Source organism: Eubalaena glacialis, chromosome 4, assembly GCF_028564815.1.
Source record: "Eubalaena glacialis isolate mEubGla1 chromosome 4, mEubGla1.1.hap2.+ XY, whole genome shotgun sequence".
In the NCBI taxonomy this organism is placed as follows: domain Eukaryota; kingdom Metazoa; phylum Chordata; class Mammalia; order Artiodactyla; family Balaenidae; genus Eubalaena; species Eubalaena glacialis.
The window spans coordinates 181,867,125-181,889,123 of record NC_083719.1 but is presented as its reverse complement, the minus strand read 5'-3'; the positions used below and the strand labels follow the sequence as shown (position 1 = coordinate 181,889,123).

General features: G+C 45.1%; 1 protein-coding gene across 1 annotated transcript in view; it reads left to right on the top strand.

Moving 5' to 3' along the window:
• The window catches only part of VAV1 (vav guanine nucleotide exchange factor 1), a 55,368-nt gene extending 33,959 nt beyond the window's left edge, over window positions 1-21,409 (top strand). The window contains exons 9-27 of the mRNA XM_061188836.1: window positions 420-519; window positions 1,252-1,347; window positions 1,557-1,625; window positions 1,900-1,986; window positions 2,086-2,171; window positions 2,589-2,721; window positions 3,018-3,127; window positions 3,947-4,048; window positions 4,294-4,391; window positions 4,486-4,508; window positions 4,685-4,730; window positions 7,238-7,374; window positions 7,699-7,764; window positions 10,143-10,174; window positions 14,171-14,287; window positions 15,780-15,867; window positions 17,814-17,928; window positions 19,249-19,400; window positions 21,276-21,409. Coding sequence (XP_061044819.1) covers window positions 420-519; window positions 1,252-1,347; window positions 1,557-1,625; window positions 1,900-1,986; window positions 2,086-2,171; window positions 2,589-2,721; window positions 3,018-3,127; window positions 3,947-4,048; window positions 4,294-4,391; window positions 4,486-4,508; window positions 4,685-4,730; window positions 7,238-7,374; window positions 7,699-7,764; window positions 10,143-10,174; window positions 14,171-14,287; window positions 15,780-15,867; window positions 17,814-17,928; window positions 19,249-19,400; window positions 21,276-21,329 — 1,711 coding nt within the window. The 3' untranslated portion in view covers window positions 21,330-21,409. The remainder of the gene's footprint in view (window positions 1-419; window positions 520-1,251; window positions 1,348-1,556; window positions 1,626-1,899; window positions 1,987-2,085; window positions 2,172-2,588; window positions 2,722-3,017; window positions 3,128-3,946; window positions 4,049-4,293; window positions 4,392-4,485; window positions 4,509-4,684; window positions 4,731-7,237; window positions 7,375-7,698; window positions 7,765-10,142; window positions 10,175-14,170; window positions 14,288-15,779; window positions 15,868-17,813; window positions 17,929-19,248; window positions 19,401-21,275) is intronic.
• Window positions 21,410-21,999: the final 590 nt, after the last annotated feature.

The following is a 21,999-nucleotide window of genomic DNA, read 5'->3' as shown; positions in this document are numbered from 1 at the left end:
AACCTCTCTGTGCTTCTGCTTCCACATCTATAAAATCAGTGTGATCCAGGAACGTATCTCCTGGGGTTGTGGTGAGGATTGAGTAAATTGATGCTTAAAGTGCTTAACATGGGGCTTGGCACACAGTAGGTGATCAATAAATGCTTATTAAATAAATGAACATTGAGCAGAGACAATACACCAGGTGCTCTGATAAGAGCTTCTTGTGCTTTATCTCATTTAATGCTATAATAACCCCACGTGTGTGTGTGTGTGTGTGTGTGTGTGTGTGGCGTGCCATTGTTATGACCATTTCACAGACAGGAAGACTGAGGCTCAGCGTCACGCAGCTGGGAAGAGGTGGGGCTGGGACTGACACCCAGATCTGCCTGACCTTGGTGCCAGCTGCCATTCCCCGGCCACCTGTCCTCTTCCCGCAGGTTCCTCATCTATGGCCGCTACTGCAGCCAGGTGGAGTCAGCCAGCAAGCACCTGGACCGTGTGGCTACAGCCCGGGAGGATGTGCAGATGAAGCTGGAGGTGGGGGGATGGGCTACATCTCTCTGTGTGTGTATGTGTGTGTGTGGGGGGGTCTCCCACTCCTTCCCAGGCTCCAGGGGCAGTAGAGAGGAAACCGAGCTGGAGATGGCATCCCTTTCTGTGGCAGCCCAGCCAGAAGTCGGCCCGCTGAAGGTTTGGGGAGGGTGGTGCTGACTAGCCAAGTGGGAGAAATGGACCAGGAGATGGACCAGAATGCTGAGCCCTAACCCCAGCTAAACCCTGACTCTGGGCTGAGCCCTGATGCCAGGCTGAGGTCCTGACCCTGATCTGAACTCTGAGGGCACACTGAACCCCAGCCAGAGCTCCAACCCTGGCTGTGCCCCAAGTCTGGGCTGAAGTCCAACTTCACACAGAACCCCGATCCCAGCCAAGTCCTAATCCTGGGCTGAACCCCAACCTGGACCCGTGTGTCTAGTGGGAGCGCAGACGGGGCAGGGATGCTGAGGAATGGCTTGTGTGTGCCGTCCGTCAGCTTCTTTGATCTCCACAGTGGGGACCCTCCAGACTTGTCGATCTTCCTCCTCTCTAGCCCCCCTCAGCTGAGGAATCCTGGACCTCTTCCCCAGGCAGCCTTCCAGCTGGGTCTTAAACCACCCCTCACCCCGTGGCATTCTTCCTTATTTCCTTGGGGGAGAGATGAAGCTTCGGGTTCTATAAAAATCCCCACCTGCCTCTACCTCTTCTCACTCACCCCTTTCTCCAATCTCCCAGGAATGTTCTCAGCGAGCGAACAACGGGAGGTTCACCTTACGGGACCTGTTGATGGTGCCCATGCAGCGGGTCCTCAAATATCACCTCCTTCTCCAGGTGCCCAAGGGGGCGCCCAGGCATGGGTTTGGCACATCGAGCTCCCTGCAAGGGCTCCTGGGGGCTGGGCTCCCCTCCCTGGGTGGGGTCATTGGGGCCATGCCTCTAGGGACAGCAGAAGAAGGAGCTGGTGGGCCAGGCTTGTTTGGAAGGCTCCCCAGGATGAGAGGGCAGGCCCCGGGTGATATACGTCTCTGTGGGTCACGCAGGAGCTGGTGAAACACGCGCAGGACGCAACGGAGAAGGAGAACTTGCGGCTGGCCCTGGATGCCATGAGGGTGAGTGGTCACACACAGGGGTGACGGGTACACGCCGACACATACGCATTCAAGTCAGTGAATACCATCCAGGCACGGTCATACCCACGGGCCACCCCTGCCCCCACCGCACGGGGACACACCTGTACGCCGAGTGAGTTGTTTGCAGCATCCCCCTTGGGGACAGTGACATCCTTCTGCCAGCCGCTGCTGGGGGCTGACCCCCTGTCTCCGGCCAGGTGGGGGATTGGGCCAGGTGGGGGGGGGCCCAGGCTCACCCCTGTCCCACCCCCAGGACCTGGCACAGTGCGTGAACGAGGTCAAGCGGGACAACGAGACATTGAGGCAGATCACCAACTTCCAGCTGTCCATCGAGAACCTGGTGAGGGGGCGGAGTGGGGATGGTCAGGGGCGTGGCCACGTGGGGAGGGGGTTTGGTCTCCTGCGTGGCCCCTTACCAGACACCCTGTCTGCTGTGTAGGACCAGTCTCTGGCCCACTATGGCCGACCCAAGATCGATGGCGAGCTCAAGATCACTTCTGTGGAGCGGCGCTCCAAGATGGACAGGTGGGCGGAGCCAACACGGATCTGGGGTGGAGCCTGGACAGGGGCGGGGCCAGGCTACCAGTTAGGCAGGTGGACAGAGCCAACACAGATCTGGAGTGGAGTCTGGGCAGGGGCTTGGCCCTATTTCTAGATAGACAGGTGGGTGAGGCCACACAGACCAGTGGGTGGAGCCTAGATGGAGAGGCGGGGCAGAGCCAGCATGGATGCGTGGGTGGAGCCAAGAACAACAGGTGGCAGGACCTGTAAGGATCACGTGGGTGACGTAGGCATGGCCAAGTTGGCCACAGAGAAGGAGAAGGGCAGGAATCCTAGATGGACAGCAGGGCGGGGGCCCGGAAGGTGGGAGGGGATCAGGCAGAGAGCTGGTGGGGACTTAAGCAGGAGCGCGACAGGGGCACCTGACCCAGCTGCTTCCAGGTACGCCTTCCTGCTCGACAAAGCTCTGCTCATCTGTAAGCGCCGAGGGGACACCTACGACCTCAAGGACTTTGTGAACCTGCACAGCTTCCAGGTTAGAGATGACTCCTCCGGAGAGCGGGACAACAAGAAGGTGAGGCTTGGAGGCTGTAACTGGGGGACCTCAGTGCTGGGGAGCCTCAATGCAGCTTGAGCCCTCCACTTGGCCTTTGGAATGCCAGTGCGTGTGCTGTGTGATTTTAGATTTGTGAATGTGTATTTGCTTCTCCTGGGCAGCCCTTTACATGGTGACCCATGCATGGCTCTCCTGGGAGCAGACAGGCTGTAGTTGGCTTGACCCTTTTCTCCCCACAGTGGTAGGGTCAATGGGCGTGTGGTCCCACCCTCTTCAGAGCAGGTGCCTTCATTCTCAACCCTGCTTCCCTGCAGTGGACTCACATGTTCCTCCTGATTGAGGACCAAGGTGCCCAGGGCTATGAGCTGTTTTTCAAGACACGAGAACTGAAGAAGAAGTGGATGGAGCAGTTCGAGATGGCCATGTGAGACCCCCTCCTCCTCCATCTTTCTATCCTCAGAGGACTGTATCATGCGGGTGCAGGATCTGGGAGGCAATTCTGTGCTGTCGTCTCATCTCTGCCATGGGACCGCTCTGAATCTCAGTTTCCTCATCTGGGAAATGAGAGGGACAGTCTTTTAAGGCTGTCCGCATCACCAGAATGCCAAGTCTTCGTAAGCTTCAGTCACCAGCCTGAAAATCCTTCCTCCTTGTCTTCCTCCTCCTTCTTGTTCTTGAGATGAAATTCACATAACAAAAACTTAGACATTTTTTTTTTGGGCTGTGCTGCGCGGCTTGTGGGATCTTAGTTCCTCCACAGGGATCGAACCCAGGCCCTTGCCAGTGAAAGCACGGACTTCTAACCACTGGACCAGCAGGGAGTTCCCCAAACATAGCCATTTTAAAGTGTACATTTCAATGGCATTTAGTACATTCACAATGTGTGACCATCACCTTTATCCAGTTCCAGAATATTTTCATCTACCCCAAAGGAGACCCTGCAACCATGAAGTGATCACTCCCCATTTCCCTTGCTCCCAGCCCCTGGCAACCACTAATCTGCTTTCTGTCTTCACCCATGTTCATTGCAGCACTATTCACAACAGCCAAAAGGTGGCAACAATGCAAATGTCCATCAGTGGATGGATGGAGAAACACAACAGGGCATATCCATGCAATGGAATAGTATTCAGCCATAAAAAAATGAAGTCTTCATCCATCCACACTGCAGCGTGTGTTGGTACTTCATTCCCTTTTATGGCTGAATCCTGTTCCGTTGCATGGAATTATCTTCCCTTACCAGCTCCAACATCTACCCCGAGAACGCCACTGCCAACGGGCATGACTTCCAGATGTTTTCCTTTGAGGAGACCACGTCCTGCAAGGCTTGCCAGATGCTGCTGAGGTGGGAGTCTGGGAGGATGGACCTGGGTCCTGGGCTGGGTTGGCTCTTCCTCTTTGGGGGGGGGCTCCCCTGGCTGTCATGGCCCTGAGTTGGGAGGGGGGAGGCCCTCCTTTGACCTTTAGCTTCTCCATCTCTGTCCTGCTCTAAAGAGAACACAAAGAGGCCCTTTATGTTGTTGGTAAAACGAATGGCTGTGTTCGTTCAATATCACTGACTCTCTTCTTTATCTTCTCCCTGTATCCCAGAGGCACTTTCTATCAGGGCTACCGTTGTCAGAGATGCCGGGCACCTGCACACAAGGAGTGTCTGGGGAGGGTCCCTCCATGTGGTCGACACGGGCAAGGTACCAGGAGACTGAAGTTGGGAGGTGGGCTTGCTTCTGCATGGAGGGTGGGGGGGTTCCCATTCTAACTAGTATTTCCTTTACCCTCTCATAGATTTTTCAGGAACTATGAAGAAGGTAAGACCCCCATGCTCCTTTCTGTGCGTGGAAAGTCAGGGGGGTGGGTAGGGAAGGCAGGACCCGGGAGCCCTTGGCAGTGGGCATGACTCTTTGCTGGGTGCTCAGATAAGGGCTGAGGAGCCCTCAGGCTGGGCACAGGTAGCGATACTTGCTGTCTTGGTCTCTCCCTCCAGGATAAGCCACATCGGCGGGCTCAAGACAAAAAGAGGAATGAGCTGGGTGAGTCAGCAGGGGGTGCTGTGTGGGGCAGAAATAAATCTAGTCTGCCTCAGCGATGCTGGCCCAGGGGCAGATCTCAACAATTATGTTAATGACCACATACTGCCCTGCTTATAAAGCATTTGTTCCAGTCCTAGAGCCCCAAAAGGAATTTATAAATAACGAGCTCAAATTCTTTACTAGCTTTGCTCAAACACCGTGAAGGGGATGCACGGAACATAGAAATCCTTGTTGAGAAGCTCTTTCTCTCCCATTCACATTTTTATGTATATACGTATTTTTTAAACTGAAGTATAGTTGATTTACAATGATTCAGGTGTGCAGCAAAATGATTCAGTTATATATATATATATTTTTTTTTTCAGATTCTTTTCCATTATAGTTTATTACTAACTATATTGATACAGTAATATATGATATTGAATATAGGTCCCTGTGCTATACAGTAGGTTCTTGTTGTTTATTTTATATATAGTAGTGTGTATCCATTAACCCCAAATTCCCAATTTATCCCTCCACCCCCTCCCATTCACTTTTATTATTCACTGCCCCCCCCGCCACCCCCCCTTTTTTTTTTCTCGCTGACAAACTCCATCTGTAGTCGTAGCTGGCTGGGCATACCTCATCCCTTCTCCTACTGATTCTATATTACAAAATCTTATCATAATGGAGTAGTTTCAGCAAAGTGTAGTCCAACTGGATGCAGGAGATGCAGAGTTTGGCCGAGCCAGAATTCGTTTTAGCCCAATGGCAGTGGGGAAAGGCTGGGTTTTGGTATATATTAATGGTGTTTGTGGGATCACAGTCGTGATGGGTGATTTTTATTCAGCATCTACTGTATATATTGTCTGGGGCAAATGGTGACTAAAAACAGTGAGCTTCCTGTTCTTCCAAAGCTCCCAGGCTGGTAGCAGGAGACAGACTTTGGCTAAGTCATTCCAGTTGAGGTGGGCGAAGTAGAGGGTTTTCCAGAGCATTCAACCGGAGGACCTGATGAATCTGAGCCTTCAGGGAAGGCTTCTCAAAGGAGGTGGCATTAAAGTGGACACTTGAGGGATAAAGAGGGGTCAGACAGGTGAAGATGGCAGGAGTGTTCCAGGCAGAGGGAACAGCATGTACGAAGGCTAGGAAGCAGGACGGCAAGGCATTATTAAAGAACTTGGTGTGGCCGAGAAAAATAAACTCTGCTCATAGTCGTACAGAATCAGTGTAAAGATTCAATTTCAGATCTATCTATCTATCATCTATCTATCTATCTATCTATCTATCTGTCTATCTATCTATCTATCTATCCTGATACATAGATAGATATCTAGTTGTAGTTCTATATCTACAGCCAGATATAGATACATCAGTCTTATTTGTAATAGTCAAAAATTAGAAACAACTCAAATGTCCTCAATAGCAGGAATATATATATATATACACACTATATAATATAATAATACATATGTATAAAATCAGCTTTATTGGTCAAAAACCAGACAACCCAAATGTCCTCAATAGGGGAAATATGTATGAGTGTATGTGAGTGTATATATATATATATATATTTAAACATAGCCAATACATATATGTTCATATATATGTACACATATATACACTTGCTCATATCCATTTTATATATATAAATATATATATGTAATTTTCTATTGAGATAGAAATATTTCTTTTTTTTTGTTTTTTTGAAATATTTCTATTGAGATAGAAAATACATACCATAAGGTGTATGAAATGAATAAATCTTAAATGTATGGCTCACTGAATTTCTACCCATGTAACCACCATTCAGATTAATGTATAGAACATTTCCGTCATCGCAGAAAGTTTTATTGGATGGTGTTGGTCATACTCACTGCTAGTGCATCCTGCCTCCCAGAGGGAACCACTGTCTGACCTCTGTCATCATAGATTAGTTTTGCCTGCCCTTGAACTTCATACATATGAAATTGTACAGCATGGCCTCCGTTACTGCATATTAGCGTGGTTACTTGAAGCAGTCATTTGTTCTTTTTCGTTGCTTATTGTATTTTGTGCTGTGTTTATCCATTTTCTTGAGGACATTGGGTTTGTTGCCAATTTTTTTGGCTCTTGTGAAGAGAGCTGCTGTCAACATTCTTGTCTATGACTCCCTGGGACCTATGTTTTCATTTCTCTTGGTGATATGTCAGGAGTGGAATTAGCTTTAGTGGATACAGCCAAATAGTTTTCCAAAGTGGATTCCTACAGCCATGTAGGAATGGGCTATGGGGTGATGGCCACCCTCCCTGTTTTTGCCAAAAAAATTATTTAAAATATTTTCATATTAAAAACTTCTTCAAGTAAAAAAAAAAAAAATAGAATCCAGAAATCCAGGTGAATTCCAGTTGCTCCACATCCTCGCCACCATTTGGTATTGCCGTATTGTCTGTCTTTTTAATTTTCGCCATCTTGGTGAGTGGTGAGACTCAGGTTTGAAAGTCCCGGACTACCAGCCGTGCTGTATCACCACCTCCCCTCCCCTCCAGGCCTGCCCAAGATGGAGGTGTGCCAGGAGTACTATGGGCTGCCTCCACCCCCTGGAGCCATTGGACCTTTTCTACGCCTCAGCCCTGGAGACATTGTGGAGCTCACCAAGGCCGAAGCTGAACAGAACTGGTGGGAGGTACGGGCTGGGGCCGAGGGAGTGATGGAGAAGGACCTGAGCGTGGGGTCAGGGTGTAGGTGACCTTGGGAATGGGATCATGGCACAACTGGACATGGCTGCTCTGGGGAGAGTGACGTCTGTGGGGATTTCTGGGGCTGGCCTGGCCCTTCTGAGCTGGTGGTCTTCCCAGGAAGTTGCTACTGATTGACACCTCTCTGGGCATCCAGGCCATGGAGAGATAGATGGCCAAGCAGAGTGGCCGTTGGGTGAAAGATGGACACACACACACACATGTTGGATGCCTGTAACTTCTCTGTCCATCTTTCCCTCCCATCTTCTTAGGGCAGGAATACGTCTACCAATGAAGTTGGCTGGTTTCCCTGTAACAGGGTCAAGCCCTACGTGCACGTGAGTGTCTCAAGTCTGGTTGGAGAGAGGGCAGGGGAGTTCAGAGAGGGTCCTGCGACCCTCTGCAGCGTTGGGGAGACACTCCTGAGATCAGGAGGGGGCCGCCCATCATGGCAGGTCACTCCCTACCTCAATGACTGAGCCCAGAGAGGGGGCCACCATGGGAAGGATGACCAGTCCTTTTCTCTTTGGTTTTTCTTGTATGAAGATCCTCTCCATCATCAGGAGAAGGAGCAGGGGTCCAGAAGGCTGGCCAACCCCTGCCTTCCTTCTGGGGCACCGAATGGAGTCCTCTACAGGGTCACTTCCCACCCCGTGCCTCCTTGCCCAGCTTTTGGGAACAGACCTGCCCATCACTCTGCCCGGCCCCTGTCCTTCTTCACCTGTTCCCCGCTCCCCTGATTCCCTCATCTTTTTTTTTTTTTAATTAATTAATTAATTATTTATTTTTGGCTTCATTGCTGCCCACAGGCTTTCTCTAGTTGCAGCGAGTGGGAGCTACTCTTCGTTGCGGTGCGTGGGCTTCTCATTGCCGTGGCTTCTTTTGTTGTGGAGCATGGGCTCTAGGTGTGCAGGCTTCAGTAGTTGTGGCACACGGGCTCAGTAGTTGTGGCTCATGGGCTCTAGAGCGCAGGCTCAGTAGTTGTGGCACACGGGCTTAGTTGCTCCACAGCATGTGGGATCTTCCCGGACCAGGGCTCGAACCCATGTCCCTGCATTGGCAGGCAGGTTCTTAACCACTGTGCCACCAGGGAAGCCCCTGATTCCCTCTTCCTGATGATGACTTCAGATCTTCCCCACTCTTCCCAAACCTTATCCTCCCTCATGACCCTGCTGCCTGCTTTACAGCCCTCATAGGAGCCTGCAGAGGGAAAGTCCCGTTTTTGTTGCTTTCATTTTATGTAATTTCAGACTTCCAGAAAAGTCCTGAGAATAATGCAAAGAACTTCCATACATCCTTTACTCAGATTCACTACCTGTTAACGTTTTGTCCCATTTGCTCTATCATCTTTCTCTGCACAATTTATTTATTTAAAAAATGTCTATTATTTATTTTTCCTGAGATACTTCAAAGTAAGTTTACAGACGTATTTCTCCTTCATCTCTGAATATCTCCCAAGAACAGGAACCTTCTCTTGTATAGTCATAGCATGATTTTTAAAAACATGAAATTCAACAAGGACATTATACTATTATATAAATTATTATATATAATATAAATCATTATATATTATGTAATCCAGAGTACATGTTTATACTTTTCCCAAAAATATCTTTGACTTTTTTTTTTTTTTGGCTTGGGGTCATTTCTCCACTGTGGAGTTACGTTATGAATTTCCAACTCCATCAATTCCTGCGAAATTATTAGCAGATATTCTATTGTAAAGAAGAACTGTCTCTTCTAATCTGTATATCTAGGTATTATATATGTATGCATCTATGTATCTATCTATCATCTTTGTATCTATGTATCTGTCAATTATCTGTGTACCTATGTATCTGTGTATCTATCAATCATCTATCTATGTATCTATCTGTGTATCCATCTGTATCTGTGTATCTATCTATCAATCATCTATGTATCTATCTACCTATCAATCATCTATATATCTATCTAATAATCATCTGTGTATTTATCTGTGTATCTGTGTATCAGCCAATCACCTTTGTATCTATGTATCTATCAATCATCTGTGTATCTGTGTATCTGTGTATCTATCAGTCATCTGTCTATGTATCTATGTATCTATGTATCCATCTGTATATCTGTGTATCTATCAATCATCTATGTATTTATCTAATAATCATCTTTGTATTTAGCTGTGTATCTGTGTATCTATGTATCAATCAATCTTCTACGTGTCTATCTATGTATCTGTGTGTTATCTATCTCAGGAAATGTTCCTGGATTTTTATCTTAAAATTGTCCCACCCTTGACCAATGGGAGCCCCTTCAGGCTGGCTCTTCTGTCCTTTTGACATGTCCGCATCATTCTTTGAGCCCTTCCTTACTTTCTAGCACAATAGCAGACTTCTCTTGTACTTTTTCTGCCCCAATCTTGGAATCAACCATTTTCCCAAGGAGTCTGGGTCCTTTCATTGGAACATGGCATTCAGAAGCCAAGATCTGAACATCTCTCCAATTTCTGCCTACAAACGTAGCTGCCTCTTTAAAGCTGATTCATTTGAGGGTGGACTGATTTCTCCCCCTGGATTCTGGGACTGTATTTCCAGTGAAGTGCACAGTGCCTGGCACATAATAGGCCCCCAATAAATTATAGTGGAAAAAATGAATGAATGAATGAATGAATGTAGTGCCCTGAAGCCTGTTGCCATGCTGGACCCTTTGCCCTGAGTCTTGGTCTTTGTGTCCCCAGGGTCCCCCTCAGGACCTGTCTGTTCATCTCTGGTAAGTAGAACCACCTTTTTAATTTTCAACTTGGAGTGCTTTGGGGTGGATGCCTGGGCTGGGCATTGGGGTGGGGATGGGGGCTACAAACCAATCAGTTATTCATTCTTCAAACCTTGGGCATTAACTGCTGGCTCCAGCCCTATGCTGGGGGCTGCTGAGGAGAGAACAGACAAAAGAAGGTCCCTGACTTTGGGACATTATGTTCTCACTGGAAGGAAAATGATGGTGATGATATAATGGCAGTTCCCTCTCCCCACCCCCACCCCCCCTTTTTTTTGAGCACCTACTACTGATAGAGCACTGAGGGATGGAGGTTTTCAGTGTTGCTTTGGAGCCCACTGACCTGGGTTCAAATCCTGACTCCAATATTATCCAGTTCTGTGACCTTTGGCCAGTAACTCAACTTCTCTGTGCTTCAGCTTTCCTCTCTGGAAAACAGATTAATAATATCTGCTTCATAAGGCTGTTAGGCGGTTTCCATGAGCCTATAAAGTGCTTGGCTCTGTTCCTGGCACACAAAAAGCACTTTATTATCTGTTATTATTAGCACTCGCTGTTATGACTGCATTTCATGCATTCTAAAATACACATTTTTCTCCCCCACGTTTTAACATCTCTGGCATTGGAATGGCTCTTACAATTAGTGGTGTCTGAGTCTTCTACCTAATTTTATGGGTAGTAATTTTTATTTCGTAATTGCCCACGAAAGCACAGTGAATTTTACAATCATTGGCATCTTAGATTCGGACATGCTATGGTATTGTTTTTATGACCGTGTGTCAGCACTTCAAGGACACATTCAATTCTGGTAGTAACACTTTGAAGTACGTGTTATTCTTACTCTCTTTCTGCAAAGGAGGAAACCGAGGCTCAGAGAGGACAAGTGATTTGTTCAGTATCACAGAGTGAGGAAGTGAAGGAGGTCGGATTCGAACCCAAGCTTGCCTGACTCCAAAACCTGACCTTATTACACAAAGGGCATAATAACACACCCGTGTCGTGAATGCCTACCATGTATGAGGTGCATCAACTGCATTATTGCCATTTGTCAAAAATGTCCCTCTGTGATGGGCAGTTTTATCTCCTCTTTTCAGAAAAGGAAATTGGGGCTCAAAATAGCAAACTCAGTTCCCGAGGTCACAGAGCAACTAGGTGGCAGAGCCAGGATTTAAACCGTGGTCACCTGAGGCTGTGTTCACTCTGTCCCTGCCCTGCCAGATGTTGTCACCAGGTCACCAGGGCCGGAACTGGATTGAGGAGAGTGAGACCCTGACTTTGGGTGCAACATTTAAGGGGGTGCCAAAAAACTCAGGCATCGAGATCCATACTATTTTAATGCAATATTTTAAAAAATCGAAAGCAAGGCAAAAAAATCCGTGATGAGCAAAATACCAAAACTGTAAATAAAGACACAGGATATGATAGGGCTGGGAGTAGGGAAAGGTGAATTGTGGTGAATCAGGCAACTGCAGAGTCAGATCTTGTCCTTATTTAAAATTTTGACATTTTGCTCATCACAGATTTTTTTGAATTTATTTTTAAAATTGAGGTGAAATTTACATGACATAAAATTAACCAAAGTGGCATTTATGTTAATATTTATGTTTATATTACATATTCACATTTATAGATCATATAATTATGTATTATATAAAATTAATACATATTATGTTATATATTTATATTTATAGCATATATTTGTATTCATATTTATATATTATCTATATTATATATTATGTATAATTAACATACATTATTTATGTTATATTCACACTTATAAATATAGTCCTATTCACATTTACATGTTATCTGTAATTATATAGTATATAATTAATATATATTGTTACATATTTACATTTAGAGCACAAACATATTTGTATTCATATATAATAAATAAGTCATATTTTATATCATAAATGTATTGTCTATAGTTTGTATATATTATTTATGTTATATATTTAAATTTATGGCACAAATGTATTCATATTCCCACATATATTATCTATAATTATATAGTATATGATTAAAATATATGTTATGTACTTACATTTATAGCATAAACACTTCACATTCATATTTATATATTATTTATAATTGTGTTATCTATAGTTATATTTTTTATGTTTATATTTAAATTTATGCCATAAATATATTCATGTCCACATTGATCTATCATATATAATTATATATTATCTATAATTAATATATGTTATTTATGTTATATATTTACATTTACAGCATAAAATATTCATAGTCACATCTTTATTTATTTTTCACATCTATTGGGCTGGCCAAAAAATTCGTTCAGGTGTTCCCGCACGGAAAGACCCGAACGAACTTTTTGGCCAGCCCAATATATTTAATGGCATTTAGTACATTCACAATGGCGTGCAACCAGCACCTCTATCTAGCTCCAAAACATTTTCATCACCCCCCAAAAAGAAACCCCATCACCTTAACAATCACCCCCATCCCCTTCCCCCAGCCCTTGACAATCACTAATGTACTTCCTGTCTTTATGGATTTGCCTGTTCTGGATGTTTCATATACATGGAATCATACAGTACATGCCCTTATGTGACTGGCTTCTCTCAGCATCATGTTTCCAAGGTTCATCCACACTGTAGAATATATCAGTACTTCATTCCTTTTATGGATGTTTTTGCACTTTAAAAATACTGCATTAAAATACTATTTATTTTACTTGTTATTATTTATCTTGATGCCTGAGTTTTTTGGCTTGCCCTTTAAATTTTGTACCTGAGGCTATGTCTCACTCTCCTCACCCTATTTCAGTCCTGGTGACCACAGAGATGGACAGACAGTGGACGCTCAGTAAATACCTGTCCAGGCATGCCAAATTCCAAGTAAAAGAAAGAAAACCCAACTGTTTTTCTATACTCACACTCTCAACAGTTCTAAAACCAAATGTGTGGGATTTTCTTCCTACATCAAACGATTCTCCAATTCTCCAGACACCAGCTTGGGTGTCCTACAATTCAATTCAATTCTGACACTGTTTGTCTGGAGTTAGCATCAGATCCCACAGATTAAGGGCTCAGTCCCACGAGACAATCCCTCACTTCAGATGCCAATCACAAGCTCAGGCCACCCCTACTTCTGACCCATCGGCTATAAATGGGGGGTTCCCACAACCCCCTCCTTGGGTTTGGTAATTTGCTAACACAAACTCACAGAACTTGGAGAAACAGTTTCCTTACTAGATTACCAGTTTGTTATAAAAGGATTCAACTCAGGAACAGTCAGATCAGGAACAGTCAGATGGAAGAGATGCACAGCGCAAGGTATGGGGAAAGGGGGCGGAGCTTCCACGCCCTCTCTGGGCTTGCACCCTCCCGGTACCTCCCTGTATTCACCAACCTGGAGTCTCTCCAAAACCATTTGGTTGGGGTTTGGTTGAGGCATCATTACATAAGCAAGATCGGTTAAATCATTGGCCATTAGTGATGAACTCAACCTCCAGCCCCTCTTCTCTCCCCATATGTAGGGGTGGGGTGGGGCTGAAAGTTCCAACCCTCTAACCACGTGGTTGTTTCTTCTGGCCACCAGCCCCCATCCTGAGGCTATCAAAGAGCCCCCAATCATCTCATTAGCATACAAAAAAGACACTTATCACTTCGGAGATTCCGAAGGTTTTAGGAGTTACGTGCCAGGAAAGGGTGGGAGGCACAGAAACCAAATATATATTTCTTATTGTGTCACACTGGGACACAGTCACACCCAAAGGACTGAGTTGTCTCCTGCAATCCAGGGGTGAAACCATGGGTGTGACTTACAGATATCTAATGGCCACTGCCCACTTCGGGACTCTGGCCACTGCCTCCCCCAAGGTTTACCTTGGTGTCTAAGGGCGCTGCTAGACCCAGGCTGTCATTAACTTAAAAAGAAATCACAGGGGTTGGGGGGGAAAAGCAGCCTCAATAGGTGAACATAGGGGCTGTGTGGACCTTTCTCCCTGGTGTATCTTGACAGGTACGCGGGCCCCATGGAGCGAGCCGCGGCAGAAAGCATCCTCACCAACCGCTCGGACGGGACGTTTTTGGTGCGACAGAGGGTGAAAGATGCTGCAGAATTTGCCATCAGCATTAAGTAATTCCTCCTTTCCTGACCTATCTCCCCTTGTGACCTGGGCACTGCAGGTGCTTAGGAAGAAGGAAATGTACAGTCATGATAGTTATCTTTTATTGAGCTCCTGCAGGGTCCTAGGTGTTTTTAATCTTTCTTATTTCTGTTACTTGACTGGCAACCCACAGGAAAGAGATACGCCTCTTAAGCGAGGCTCCAGGAGGCATTTAGCATACTCTAGGAAGAGGTAGAAATGCAATCTGGACCCAAGTCTTGCAGACCCTGGCTTTCCTGCCTTACTGTTTGTTGGGTGCAGCTTCTTGCTTGTGGTGACTTGTTTCCTTGTTGGTTTTGTCATTGGGTCTTGTGATTTTAAGTGGGGCTTTCCCTGTGGGTATCTTTGCTGCCTGGCTCCCCAGAGATTTTGCATTTGCTTCTGTTGGGAATCACCAACAAGTTAATTTCTTTTTCAGGTAAAATATTTTTGGTTAATTCCTTAGTTTCCCAGACTACACAGGTGGTTTAAGTATAAATGCTAAACCCATAAGAGGGTAGGACTGAGGTTATGAATTCTCAAGGGTGACTTTTCTGTTTTGGGTCTGAGGCAAACAAGCTTTCACATGGTCCCTGCTATGCTCATGGGTGGGTTTTGCTAGACCACCTCTTTTCCTGCGAATGTAGCTTTTTGACAGTCCACCCTTATGGGGTGTGGGTGGGTCTCAGTGCCAACTCTCTACCCAACAGGGACCCAGTAACTCATCTCATGTTTCTATGTGATTAAGACATATGCTCCTCGGGAATTTCCTGGCCACCCAGTGGTTAGGACTCTGTGCTTCTCCTGCTGGGGGCCCGGGTTCGATCCCTGGTTGGGGAACTAAGATTCCCCAAGCTGCGTAGCGTGGCCAAAAAAAAAAAAAAAAAAAAAAAAAAAAGAGTAAAAAGACATATACTTTTAAGTTTCATCCTCATTTTTGGCCTCTGGGGATTTCCCTTACTTTTTTGAGAGCTCAGCATTTTTTTCACGGCATTTCTAGGGGATTTTTGAGTAGGAGATTTTTTTGGTTATCTAGTTCTTCATATTGGCAGAACCACTTCTGCCAATTCATGCCTCTTCCTGGTCCTTACTAGTCTGTGGTCCTCCATATTGGTGGAAATGGATCCCTTCTCACACATCCTTTAGATTCTATGGTCATTCATATTGGTGGAAGCGGAGATTGCACCCTATCTACTCTACAACAGTGCTTTCTTTATAAGGTATTTTTGACTTCTCAACAACCCCGTGGGTCAAGGAAGATGATTCCTGTTACATGGAGGAAGAAATTAAGGTTTAGAGCAGCAAAGGCTCCAGGGAAGGGATCCTGTTGAGCTCCAGTTGTCGCCCCCTCCCTGAAGTAGCCAAGAACGCTTCTTCCATGGTTGGGGGTGTGTAGCATGGGGCTGAGACTCGACGGGAGATGGACCTGAATTCCCAGACTCAGGACGCAGTGACCATCTCGCTCTCTTTCCCTGCTTCCAGGTATAATGTTGAGGTCAAGCATATTAAAATCATGACAGCAGAAGGACTGTACCGGATTACAGAGAAGAAAGCTTTCCGGGGGCTTATGGTAAGGGCCAGTGTATCCCTAACCCCAGCCTTCCAGAATCTAGGTAGGACCCTCTCTGAAGCTCCACCTTGGGACCCCCTTTCCTACATTCAGAACAGCCCCTCCAAGAGGCACTATGGAGCAACTGGCTTTAAACTCATTTTCCTAATCATCAACACTGAGAATAATAATAACAACAACAACAACAGTAGCAGAAGTGAACATTTACAAAGCACTTACTGAGTGCCAAACATATTATAGATAGGACTGCACTTCATCCCCTCAACTCACTCTCTGAGTTCCCATTTCACACATGGGGGAAACTGAGATTTAGTCCTCATCTGGTATCACAGAATGGCAGAGCCCCTATTTTTGTCAGATGTCAAGCTTTAGCTCTGCCTAATCTGCTTAATGACCATTTCACAGAGAATCCAAATGCCTTTCAAGTGTTTTTGCTTCTATTTGGTGCCCTGTAATTTTGGGCTGTCTTTTAGACATCTTAATTAAGCCCATTGGTTTAAGGCACATGGATCCCACTCATGGTCTGTGGATGCTTGAGGATCCTTTGAATCCTCTGAAAGAAAATCCAGAAATTTGCATATATCTGCATTTTTTTTGGAGGAAGGTATCTCAAATTTCACTTGAGTCTCAAATGGATCTTTGACTGCCCAAAAGGTTAGGGACTGTTCACTCATTCCACAAATCTATTTTGCCCCCAAACTTTTTACTCTGAAAATTTTGCCTCCCCCCATTTTTTATTTCTGAAAAATTACTGAAATGTTGCCGGAATAGTGTCATGAGTATTTGTGGACCTTTCACCTGGATTTACTGATTGTTAATATTCTTCCTCTTTTGCTTTCTCTCTCTCCCTCTCTCTCTCTGCACACACACTCACACATTTATTCTGCACTATTTAGGAGTAATTTGCAGGCATCATGATCCTTCCTAGAAGTACTTTAACATGAGTATCAAAGAGCCGAGACATTCTCTTGCCTCACTACTGTATCATTATCACAGTCAGGAAGTTGAACATTGATACAAAATTATTATTCTAATACACAGCCCATTTTCCAAGCTCCCTGATTGCCCGAATTATGTCTTTTATAACCTTTTCCCCCTAGGATATAATCAGGGGAATCACACATTCCTTTCATCTCCTTAGTGTCTCTTTTAATTTGCGATAGTTCCCCAGTCTTTTATTTATTTCTTTGGTCTTTCATGACTTTGGAACTTTTGAAGTCTAGAACTCCAAAACATAAGACATTTTGTTTTGCAGAATGTTAATGTTGACTTGACTGTTTCCCCACTATTAGAATCAGGTTGAGCGTTTGTGGAAGAAATATTCATAAACGCAACACATCTGGGACTTGAATTCAGATCAGTTTGTTATAGAGGCCAGCTCTTAGCTGCTACACTCTATTGCCTGTCCTGGGACTGAATTCTGGATCTGCCCTCTTCCAGCTGTGGGACCCTGCATGAGCCTTCTCTGTGACTCAGTTTCTCCATTTATAAAATAGGGGACTCATCAATGCTTTCACCTCCCATGATTATTAGGAGATTTTGATGATGTGTGGTTGCACACTGACCAGCACACAGTAGGTACTTAGTAAACAGCATTTATTATTATTACAATTATTTGTAAAAATAGTGTTCTTGACACCCATGGAGGGTTGGTTTTGGTGAGCTGGTCATCAGGCAAGTTGATTATTTGGTAAATTTATCATGAAACGAACTGGCTGTTAGGAGAACTGTCTTGAGACAATGTGATTTCTTCACCATAAAATGGTCCTGGCTGACCAGGAAGAGAGTGAGCTCCCCATCATGGGGAGCATTCAAGGCGTCTTTTGCCAGGGAGGCCAGAAGGAGGACCTGTTTCACATGAGGCGTTGGATGTGGCTCCTTCCATCTGTGTCCCCATCGTGGGCTGGCCCTCTGGGAGAGCATCTGTCCTGCTGTTTTCTTTGCAGGAGCTGGTAGAATTCTACCAACAGAATTCTCTGAAAGATTGCTTCAAGTCACTGGACACCACCCTGCAGTTCCCATTCAAGGAGCCTGAGAGGAGAGCCATCAGCAAACCACCAGGTAGGCTGTCTCCAGCTGGGGGCCTGCTGTGCCAGCTCCTTCCCATTGTGGAGGGAAAGTTTGGGGATGCCATGGACATTCCCTCCTGTGGGCATGGAAAAGTCCGATCTGTGAAACAGCTTGAACTTATTCCCACTTCCAGTTTGTCCCTTTGCTCTTGAGAGATTTGCATATCCATTTACTTGGATGAAAGGGTTTACTTTCATATTTGGGAAGATGAAGACACTAGGAACCAGAAGGGTCCTCACCTACACATTTTAAGCCTTTATTTTTGTATCAATATCGGGCATTAATTAGTACCAATAACCTTCTCCCACAGAAAGGCAAGCCCTTTAGTACACCCTTTCTTTCCTTTTCCTTTGTATCTCTTACTCACCTGGTTTGTTGAAGTTATTTGGAATGTAGGCTATGGTTTGCTATGAATGAAAACAATCGTGCCTTATATTTTAGGAATTTTTTCTTCACCATTGCATTTCACTTTGCAAATTCAATATCAAGAATTATTTAGACTGTCTATAGTTCTTGTTTTCTGTGTTTTTCTTTATTTTTAAAATTTCTTATTCTGATTCAAATTTTATTTTTCTGGAGTGCATTTTGGAGTACGTTTTTCAGAAAAGTCGCCTGGGTGGTGGAGTTTCTGAATTCTTACATGTCCAAAAAATTTTTAAAGAGGGATTTTAAAATTAATTATTGTTAAAATGTTTACCAATAAAATAGCAATTCACCACTTAAAAAGTTATGCTTTTGAAAAAGCAACACCAGCATAACATTAGGACACTGAGGCCAAAATTATCCCTATTCTCATCACCCAATCAAATAAATGTTTCTATCTGTCTGCAAGTTACTTATTCATCCTGGTGAATATTTGGATGTTCAATCTTAGCATATTTGCAGAAATACTACAAATTAATTTGATAGTCTACAACATCACTTAATATTGTACTTTGGAAAGTTTTTCCCTTTCTTATCTTTCTCCCTCTCTTTTTCAACCCTTGGACTTCTTTAGTATAATTAATATTATCTAGAATGGGCACTTCCACATCTTTCTTCTGTTTCTTTCACTATGAATAGATACGTAACATTTAAAAGATCATAACTGGTATTATTTTCTAAATTTGGATGCTGGTTGGGCTAGAAGGCTGATTCTGGGAAGACAGCTGTGTACTCTCAGAACACAGGGCACCCAACACTCAGCGGAAAGAAGCATTGAGGGGCCCTTCTTCCTCCTGGTCTATTGGAGCATTGTCCTTCCACTGCCCCCAGACGGTGGGTGTGTGTCTGCTCCAGGGCCCTTTCCCCCTTCTGCTCTCTCCCACACAGCAGGGAGCACCAAGTATTTTGGTACAGCCAAAGCCCGCTATGACTTCTGCGCCCGGGACCGATCGGAGCTGTCTCTCAAAGAGGGTGACATCATCAAGATCCTTAACAAGAAGGGGCAGCAGGGCTGGTGGCGAGGGGAGATCTATGGCCGGGTGAGTTGGGGCGGAGTTTGGCAGCCCCAGGGAAAGGGTGTGGGGTGAGCTGGCTCTAGTGAAGCTCTACGGAATGATGGAGTGGAGTGAGTGGGCAGGGGCTCATGTGAAGGGCTTCCCTGGTAGGAAGGGATGAAGGGACAGAGATTTTATTTATGCACCTTGCATTTATTTATTGAGCACCTACTATGTGTTAGGCATTTAGCTGGGTGCCAAGGAGACAAAAATGAGCACAGTACAATCACTGCCTTCCTGAAACTCATGGTTTGGTGAGAAGCACAGACCTGTAACCATGCAGTTACAACAGTGAGTGGTTGAGATTGAGATGGGGAATCATAAGGCACCTTGGGAGCCCCCAAGGAACCCCCAGCTCATCCTGGGAGCAGGTCAGGACGCCTTCTGAGAGACCAAGCTGATCACTGAGGGGTGAGTTAAGTCAGCCAGGTCATGGGTGGTGGGAGGTGTGGGAAAGTATTCCAGAGGAACCAGCATGTGCAAAGGCCCTGGGGTGACAGAGTGATTGGCATGTTTGGGGAACACGAAGGGAGGGATTTTTCTATCTTGTTCACTGCAGTATCACCAGTGCCTGGAACAGTGATTGTCACATAGTATGTCAATCAATATTTATTGAATGCATGAAAAGGCAGAACTGAGACAAACCACTTTTGCCTTTTGTGATCTTTTGTCTGCCTGAATTTGGACTTTCAGGAGGGAACTCAAATTTTCTCAAAAAAGTTTCTGTCTGGTTCTTATTTTTGTCTCACAAGGCAGAGAGTATTCTTTATTTCATCTGCTGATGAATTCCTCGCCTCTAGAATACTGCCTTGCTTGTATTGGTTTCTCAAAAAAAATTTGTTGAATGAAGATAAAGACACTGGTTAGAAGCTTCAATTCCACCAGAGGGAAACATGTGAAAAGTGACCTAGATAATTGCTTAGGTGAACAGTTTTAGGAACCTTGGAGGGTAAATTTAGTGTGTGGTAGAGAACAGCTAGGGCTTGAGGGGGGATTTTGGGATGTTTAGGAAAGTTTGGGCTGTAAAGAATTCATCCATCCATCCATCCATCCATCCGTTCATCCTTTATTTCATCCATCCATCCTTTATTCCATCCATCCATCATTCCATCCATCCACCCACCCATCCATCCATCATTTCATCCATCCATCTATCCATCCATCCATCCATCCATCATTCCATCCATCCATCCATCCATCCATCCATCGTTCCATCCATCCATCATTCCATCCACCCACCCATCCATCCATCATTCCATCCATCTTTTTTTTTTTTTAACATCTTTATTGGAGTATAATTGCTTTACAATGGTGTGTTAGTTTCTGCTTTATAACAAAGTGAATCAGCTATACATATACATATATCCCCATATCTCCTCCCTCTTGCATCATCCATCCATATTTTCAACAAATATTTATTAAGTAGCTACTGTGTGCCAGGAACTATTCTAGGCTTTTGGAACTCAGTGATGAATAAGACAGACAAAAATCCCTGGCCTGTTGTAATGAAGGGAGGGGAAACAGACAAGAAGCCCATAAATAAGTAACATATATAATCAATTAGATGGTGAAAAGTGTTATGGAAAAGCAGGAAGTGGGGATAAGGACAGTTGGGGTGGATGGCGTTTGCAATTTTAAATAGGATGGTTAGGAAGCCCTTACTGATAAGGTGACATGTAAGTAAAGGACTGTAGGAGGTGGGAGTGGTCCGCCAAGGGTGTATCTAGGGAAGGTACTTTCTGGGGTAGAAGGTATGGCAGGTGCAAAGGCCCTGAGGTAGGAGAGAATCTTCCTGGTGTGTCAAGGAACAGTGGGAGAACGTGCAGAGGCTGCCCTGACCACTTCCCTGTCTCTTTCCAGGTTGGCTGGTTCCCCTCCAACTATGTGGAAGAGGATTATTCTGAGTACTGCTGAGCTTTGGCACATTGGCAGAGAGATGAGAAACTCTAGGCTCTGAGCCTGGGATGAACAGGCAGTGAGGCTAGGGGCTGTGATAGGTCCTGGCGGGCTGAGAGTCCGGGATGGACTGTGGAGGGCTAGCGTCCAGCTGGCAGGTCTCCTGGGATGATGCCCTGCCATGGTTAATTTATAATACACTGATTTCCTCTTGGGTCCCCTTGAGAAGGCAGGGCTCAAGTCAACTGCTTTTAATAAAATGATGAATGGATGGACTTGTGTCAGACCTGGGAAGGGAAGGATGGGAAAGGGCATTGGGACACAGACAAAAGCCCCCTCACTAATTCCTGCTTTCCAGCTCTATCACCTTTCTCTGCCATTTAAAAGAAAACCTGAAATATGAAATGGGACCCCCCACGTGGCAGGAAAGAATTTTATGCTCACAGATTCCAGATCACAAAAATGTAACTCTCATTTTTTTTTTCTGTAATAGGACATAATTACTATTTGGAGCCTCTCCAGTTCTGCTAAGTGGTAAAAACTTCATCTCAGTTGAATCTGGGTCTCCTGAGTCAATTCTCTCCAAGGTCATGTTTCAATTCCAGGGGCTTTGGCACTGGAGTGTTGGAAAGGCTGCTGGTTCTTGGTGGTAATCTTCCATCACTGCCTCCTGCTGAGACGTAATTGC